The following is an 8416-nucleotide window of genomic DNA, read 5'->3' as shown; positions in this document are numbered from 1 at the left end:
TCTTTAACTATATTCTTAATACCTTTTACTAGATAATGATGAGTGAATATTACATGAATTTGTAGCATTTAAATTTACTTAACAAACGGATTTTTTCAAGTAAATCTTACAAGTTATTTTTTCAGTGTACTTTACTGCAAAAGTCACAAATAGCCATAACAAAATCTCCATTTGAAACATTTCACAGTGCTGAATTCCAAACTCACTGTCTCTGATCCAAATCGCAAACACAATGCCACCAACATTTCATGGCTAAACCTAAGCTTGTGTTTCTTGTTTCCATGCAGAATGGGAAAATTGATATGACCTACTTCTGCTCTGACTGTATCCACATCACCGTGAAGGGTCACGAGGAGCTGGCTAAAGGACTGTGGAACAACATGGTGAACAAAGACCGTTCATTAAAAAACTGAGGCACAAAAAAGACAAAAGTTAGTGTCTCACTGGGTGACGACTGCTGGTGACAAATTGCAAACATTTGGGTGAGAGCTTCCAAAAATGGAGGTTCTTAACTTCCATCCACAAGTGGCAGGACCTTGCTCGAGTGAAGCTTGAAACCTAAACATATTAGAAAATGTTTGTGGGACACATTTTTCTCTGAAAAGTTGTTGCATACCTTCATAATTATCATGCTTTTGTGACAGTATACGCAAACTCCTGGCAAATTTTGATACAAATTTTGCAGCATCATAAAGTAAAAATTTCAGTTTTTCTTGTGTCTTCAATAAGTCCCTAACAGTTGCAGCCTGGTGAGACACTACCTTTAACCTTACCAAGTCCTTGCAATAATTTACAGCCATTATAATGCTATGTTACAGTAGAAACATTTATTTGACAGAACAGTCTGAAAGAGTGAAAACAGTGATGAAACATACTGACGTTTCTTTTTCTGTATCTTGCTCACAGTTTGAGCCTGTGGGAAATAAGACGCTTCTGAGACGTTTCTCTGGGCCCATCGGACTCAACTGTCCACCTGCTGTAAGTCATGGGCCATGTTAAGTTCACTCTAAAAAATAAAATGTTGGATTTTCCTTTTTAAAAAAAGAGTAAATTGCTTTACTCATCTTGATTTAGTGGAACCAGTTGACATAACCTGGTTAAGTAAATCCAACTCATTTTTTTAGTGTGTGATTACAACACACACATTGAAACGTTACTTAGACATAGCGGGTAAAATAAGTATTGAACACGTCAACATTTTTCTCAGTAAATATATTACTAGAGGTGCTAATGACATGAAATTTTCACCAGATGTCGGTAACAACCCAAGTGATCCATACATACAAAGAAATCAAACCATAAATGTCCAGAAATGAAGTTATTTGTAATAATGTGGAATGGCACAGGGAAAAAGTATTGAACATACTTACTGAAATTTATCTAATACTTTGTACAAAAGCCTTTGTTATCAATGACAGCTTCAAGATGCCTCCTGTATGGAGAAACTAGTGGCATGCATTGCTCAGGTGTGATTTTGGCCCATTCTTCCACACAAACAGTCTTCAAATCTTGAAGGTTTCGTGGACCTCTTCTATGAACTCTGATCTTTAGTTCTTTCCATAGATTTTCTGTTGGATTCAGGTCAGGTGATTGGCTGGGCCATTCCAGCAGCTTTAGTTTCTTTCTCTGAAACCAACTGAGAGTTTCCTTGACTTTGAGTTTGGGCTCATTGTCTTGCTGAAATGTCCAGCCACGTTTCATCTTCATCATCCTGGTAGATGGAAGCAGATTTTTATCAAGAATGTCTCTGTACATTTTTCCATTCATCCTTCCTTCAATTATTTGAAGTTTGCCAGTACCATATGCTGAAAAACAGCCCCACACCATGATGCTCCCACCTCCAAACTTCACTGTTGGTGTGGTGTTTTTGGGCTGATGTGCAGTGCCATTTGACCTCCAAACATGATGTGTATTCTGGCATCCAAACAGTTCAATGTTGGTCTCATCTGACCAGACTATATTCTCCCAGTATTACACAGGCTTGTTTAAATGTTGTGCAGCAAACTTTAAAGGAGCTTCAACATGCTGTTTCTTCAGCAGTGGAGTCTTGCGTGGTGAGCGTGCATACAGGCCATGGTGGTTCAGTGCATTACTTATTGTTTTCTTTGAAACAAWCGTACCTGCTAATTCCAGGTCTTTCTGAAGCTCTCCACAAGTGGTCCTTGGCTCTTGGACAACTCTTCTGATAATTCTTTTCACTCCTCTGTCAGAAATCTTGTGAGGAGCACCTGGTCGTGGTCGGTTTATGGTGAAATRATGTTCTTTCCACTTCTGAATTATGGCCCCAACAGTGCTCACTGGAACCTTCAGAAGTTTAGACATTCTTCTGTAACCGATGCCATCATTATGCTTTGCAACAATAAGGTTGTGAAGGTCTTGAGAGAGCTCTTTACTTTTACCCATCATCAGATGGTTCTTGTGTGATACCTGGCCATCATTTGGGACTGAACCAGCTGATATTAACTTGCACTGACAAGGGGCAGGCTTGCTTTCTAATTACTGAGAGAGTTCAGCTGGTGTCTTGGCTTTCCATGCCTTTTTACACCTCCCTTTCTTCATGTGTTCAATACTTTTTCCCTGTGYCATTCCACATTATTACAAATAACTTCATTTCTGGACATTTDTGGTTTGATTTCTTTGTATGTATGGATCACTTGGGTTGTTACCRACATCTGGTGAAAATTTCATGTCATTAGCWCCTCTAGTAATATATTTACTGAGAAAAATGTTGACGTGTTCAATAMTTATTTTACCCGCTGTATGCCCTTAAAAAGGTAATTATTTCCTTCATTAAGACATTTCTTTGGGTTTGTGCTCCAGCATACCTGATTTGAATAAATGCTTGATTACCAAACTAGCTTGAAGAGGCTATTCATTTACTTAATCATTATCAGGGAAATAAATAAAACATGCAGGATAGCGGTTCCCGAGGACCTCTACTCTACATAATGGTCTGCAGATATGTTAAAATAACTGATTTACTGTGTGCCAATTATGCTTTTGTGTGTCCCATCTGCAGGAACATCCATATATCTACACTCGCCCACAAACAAAACAGTTGGAAAAACCATATCACTGAGTAWAAGGTAACTTTCTATCTAAAATGAATGCAAAGAATTGTATATTAGAGTGAAAACTACTTTGTGTTATACTTCTGAAATTTAGCTGCAGCATTGCAAACATTGTTCTAAAATTTGAAACATTATATTTTCGGCAATAGTTTTTCCTGTGTTCTACCTGCAGGAGCATCTACAGCAACTCAGAGTCAGGTCTACTCTTCCTGCTCCTGCCTTTTGTTTAATCAACAGCTGCTGTCCAACAGCTTTCACAATATGATCTCTCTTTCATTTAGTTAGATTTTTTTTCACCTCAGTTAACAAGCACCTCACCAGTTAATCTACCAGATATGATCAAAAATGAGCCACATACCAACTTAGAATAATTTTTTGTCAACTTCAGAGTGAAGGTGTTCACTTCAACTTTCAGATCAAAACGCACAAGACTGCCTCATTTCCCCTCGCTTCAAGTTTACAGAGAACAAACTGAAGCCAAATTTGCTTAAAGATGCCAACAACTGGATGGTCTTAAGAGCCTCTTGGGTTTCCCATGGGTCCTTAAAATCCTTGAAAGTGTGTGAATTTGAAAAAATGAGTTCAAGATCAGAAAACCGCTACAAAGACACTCCATCCTTGAAAGTCCTTGAATGTATTTTTTGTGGGGTGGGGGGTGGAAAAAATGGATTAAAGTTTTCCATCACCATCATAGACTTCTGTCATCAACATTCAGGGCCGGTCTGTGATTTACCTTAGACAGCTGTACCCCGTGACCCAACAACGTCTACGCCATTCAGTTTTTAATTGAATTTACATTGTGTTAAAATCATCAATTGATGACATATTGAACAGTAGCAGGGAGTAATTGCTGTTGCACTTGATCTTATACTATTAACAACTAAATTTGTGTGTCTTTTGCTTAAAAATGTTGCTTTTATGTCTATGAAAATATCTCTACTTTTTGACTTGAGCAGAATTTGCAGTCCTGGGTTGTAAACTAGGCTTACATGACTGTAAGCCTACTTTTCAAATACTGTAAAGAAATTACATAAAGCATAATTTTCTTCAATTCAAATGATACATTTTGTCTCATTGATCTACTTTTATGACATGAAAATTGTGTAAGGTCATAAATGTGCAGCAAGTATATGGATAATGCAACACTGCCATCAAGTGGTGACTTTGGTAGGGTGGAGGTCCACTCATGATGACCGCTCACCAAACATCCATAACAGTGGCAAAAAGGAGAATTAGTTTGAGCGACCAAAAATGTCAGATATACAATGAATGAATGAATGAATGAATGAATGAATGAATGAATGAATGAATGAATGAATGAATGATACTTTATTGATCCCATGAAGGGAAATTAAATAAACATCACTCTGGGAATTTCACTCAAGGAAATATGTTTGTAGAATTTTTGTGATGTTAAAAATCGTTAAGCTCAGTAACCCCCTCTGTGTCACCACAGAGGACTAGAGATGATGTTCCATTGAAACAAAGATTTAAAAAGATGTTTTCAAAAGGTTAAAAAGTCCCTAAAATGCCAAATGATGTGAAGAGCCAAGGTGCAGCTGAGTCAATTTTTAAAAACAAATGGACATTTTAGACGACACCAAAATATCCCACACAGTGCACCTAAGCCTGTTTAATGTAGTGATACAATGTTGTTTCCATCAACACAATACTGTAAAGCAATATACTCTTAAAAGGGGACATATCATGTAAAATCCACTCTTTTATCCATTAAATACATTTAATTGTGTGCCTGGAGTCTCTAGGTGTGTAGAAATTTTTAATTTAGTTGCTCTCGATCCTGCATAGAGGTCATATATTTTTTAACCACTTCAATTTTTTCTATTTTCTATGACATTTTCTAAACTTTTACATCATAGAATTTGCAACAGAACTGCCGAATTATGTCTGAACTTACCAACTATAATTTGGTCGTCTTCATTCTCCTCTGGCTCYGGGTCAGACTCCGGTTCCTTGTTTGGATTTAAAGAGACAGCCTCAAAATGAGTTGATCTAAGACTTGCCTCAGAAAAGGAGTGTAAGTGGGGCTTGTGGAGTTACAATAAGGAGGAATGTAGACCAAAGCATTGCAGTTCCACTTAATGTAGACCCCCAAATGAAGGATTTAAATGTGGAAAAAGAAGGATTTAAAAGCAGGACATGTCTACTTTAATGGTTTTCAAATGGTAGCATTAACTGTATGTGTACCTGCAGCAACATACTCATTTAATACAAAGGACAACATGTGAGATGCTATTAAGAGCCTAATATTAAGTGTCCACATATCAGTAGTGATCCAAGTAGAGTGTGGACCACATAYCCACAAAAACTGTATTAAATAAGCAAAATAGCCGCAGAGAGCTGCAGAAACAAACAGAAATCTCATTACCTGCAGGCCATCGCTGCAGTCAGGTATTGTACCAACACCAGCTGTCACTGACCTTAAATAAGGCTCACTAAGTGATGACTGGCCATGACATCCTCATCAGGAAAGGTCTGGCAGAGAGCAGACAAATATATTTCCTGGTACGTTAAAAACGGCAAGAAATGACTCATATCCATCTGGTTCAGAGAAAGAATAAATAACACACTAGATCAGGGGTCTGCAACCTTTTCAATCAAAGAAGCCATTTCTCACTAATAAAATGTGTCCAGAGCCACAAAACAAGCTTCAGCTGCGATTATAAACTGGTGGTCCATGGGCCTTTTCAAGGCCTTTAAGGGAACTTTTATGGTCAGTGAAGGAGACAGTATAAAACTGGAGTATTGTTATTATTATTATATTATTATTTTTTTACACACATCAGGACAAATAAAATATTAATATAAACATGAAAAATACTGTATATAGTTTAAACTGAATTTCATAAAAACTAGTACAACTGAATTATTCAGGCATATTTATTTTCTAATTCTTATTATTGTGTAGTCTTCAAATTCTTTAAATGTATCCTGATGGATTTGAGAGAGAAAGATCATAGAAAGAAAATGGAATATTTAAAGGGGCAACATTATGTGTTTCTCAGGCATATATTTAAATACTATACCATAATAAAGTATCTATGTCACCTTTAGCTTTATTAAAATGCTGTTTTTATGTTTAAATAGAAAATAAACTTATCTTCTCATCACTTCCTCTTCTAAACGCCTTGAAATCGGCCTCTGTCTCTTTAAGAGCCACCTTCCGCCTCGCCCATTTCGGTGCGGGGTGGGGTGGTTCGCGCTCGCGCGGTGGTGGTGGGGGTGCGGGGGGCTGCTATGATGCAGTTTACTTGGCATCTGAAAATACATTTCCTCAAAAGGTATTTTCAATCTGAAAAGAGCTTCACTGAGTGAGACGTTTTGGAGCTCAGTAGACAGTTTAAGTTTCACTTTCACCTGAGAGCCTACAGGAGTCATGGGTGGGGGGTGTGTGTGTGTGTGTGTGTGGGGGGGGGGGCTCTGTCATAAGAAACCTCAGCTTAAAGACACACCCAAAAGGTGTTTCTGGTCCCCACCTATCGTTTTGCTCCTCAGCATGGCTTCCTAAAAACTCTGCAGGTTTCTTAAACATGCATGAATGAGTCAGAGCAAGGTTTCGGCATGTTTTTTATGAGAGTATAACATTATAACATGATATAAAACTCTAAAAAGTTGATTTTACATGATATTGCCCCTTTAAATAAACAACAGGCTAGCATAAGCTAACGTTTTACTTTTTGTATTAGTATTATTGATCACATACAAATTTATTGCTGTTGTGAGTGTAAAAAAAACCCCAATTCTGTTATGTTTGTCATATTTTCAAAGAGCCACAGCTGAGGGACCAAAGAGCCACATGTGRCCCCAGAGCTGCAGGCTGCAGACCCCTGCACTAGATCAATGTTTTTACAAACCTTTAGCTCCAAGGTGTTGCACAAATTAAAAGTAAACACTCAGGTCCACTTCAGATGRTAACAAAGTGGTTCCAGTTTCAGTTTAGGTAAACAGTTCAATCCCGCAGGAGCTCACCAGTTCCGTGCACCTGCGGCTTCTCTTGCAGTCATTTACATCAGTTTCTTCAGAATTTGCTTCGTTCCTGTGCAAATGTTTCAGTTAACTTCCCACAAGAAGTGATGAAACAAAGCAGGTTCATCCATGAAAATAGATTTTTTCAGATGAATATCACAAGAGATCTTAAACACTTACCTCCAACAAAGCTTTCCTTCTGTAGAAGACACACGGACATGGAGAATGAATGCCATTGCTGAAAAGGCTGGATAAATCTGATGCTGTATTATGAATCATATCTGTTGTGAATGGATGTCTTCAGGCTAAAGGAAATCTCCTGCAGAGCTGAGTTAGCTTCTGATTCTCTGAAAGCAGCTGGCAAGTGTTAGCAGCTGACTTCGGCTCGTGCATTTGCAGAAACAAAAACTTTTATAAAATAGTGCGGCACAAAACTGTTTTTTTTTTTTAATTCAGACTTTCCCGTTACAAGTTGCTTTGGTTCAGCTGAYTGTCTCTTGTCTGAAACATTTTTAAAGACGAGTAGACAAGGGTTTTTTTGAAGGTGTTACGCAACTTCAGCTGCTGCGACAGTTTCCACCCCCTCACCAAAAGTTTCAATTGGAGGTTTTCCCACAGCTCAGATGGCTGCGACTCGTACTCCGAACATGAAAAACAAAATTAGGCCACGGCTGGGCCTTTTAGTGTTTCAGTGCAAACAAGAACTTAAACGTATCACTTTCTTATTTAGTCTCTAAAATCCATTGTTCTGTTGCACATTTTGTTTGCTGTAAACGTTGTGTACTGCTGTGGGAATTTCACGTACTGAAAGGATTGYGGAGTTTTTCAAGTCGCATTTTAAAATACTCATTGGCTTTTAACGCAGCAGGAAAGTTAACTTGGTTTCATTTAATGGTTTTATTTTCTTGTCATGTTTTCACAGTTTGGCTTAAACTATTCTTTTTTTTTTTTACTTTTGTTGGTCAATAGCAGCTGTTATTTTTATTTATTGTTATTTTTAATAGGGGTGACACCAATTTTTCTCAAGCTGAGTACAAATATGAGTACTTTAAATTTAATTTTAACTCAGTTTTAACTCATTATATTCTGTGCTGAACAGATGAGGAAATGCATGGCTAGACTACCAAAACTAACAAATGGTAACAAATGTGACAACGTTTGAACCTCTGATAGAGTTCTGTTAAATAAAGAGCTGAAGATCTTGATCCAGGGATGGACAACAGTCAATGAACGGGAACACAATTTTGTTTTTGGACACTACCAGAGAGCCACAAAGCTCTGCACACTTACCTAAATTAATAAAACTGCTATTTTAAAAATGTTTGAATGCACACGCACGCGCGCGCACACACACACAC

At 37.8% G+C, this 8416-nt stretch overlaps 1 protein-coding gene across 1 annotated transcript in view; it reads left to right on the top strand.

The window, feature by feature from the left end:
- Positions 1-3412, top strand: part of LOC106531808 (phospholipase B1, membrane-associated) — an 8156-nt gene extending 4744 nt beyond the window's left edge. The window contains exons 3-6 of the mRNA XM_014027732.1: positions 288-383; positions 907-978; positions 3020-3086; positions 3244-3412. Coding sequence (XP_013883186.1) covers positions 288-383; positions 907-978; positions 3020-3079 — 228 coding nt within the window. The 3' untranslated portion in view covers positions 3080-3086; positions 3244-3412. The remainder of the gene's footprint in view (positions 1-287; positions 384-906; positions 979-3019; positions 3087-3243) is intronic.
- Positions 3413-8416: the final 5004 nt, after the last annotated feature.

Source organism: Austrofundulus limnaeus, unplaced genomic scaffold, assembly GCF_001266775.1.
Source record: "Austrofundulus limnaeus strain Quisiro unplaced genomic scaffold, Austrofundulus_limnaeus-1.0 Scaffold677, whole genome shotgun sequence".
Classification (NCBI taxonomy): Eukaryota; Metazoa; Chordata; class Actinopteri; order Cyprinodontiformes; family Rivulidae; genus Austrofundulus; species Austrofundulus limnaeus.
This window is presented reverse-complemented; position numbering and strand designations above follow the sequence as displayed.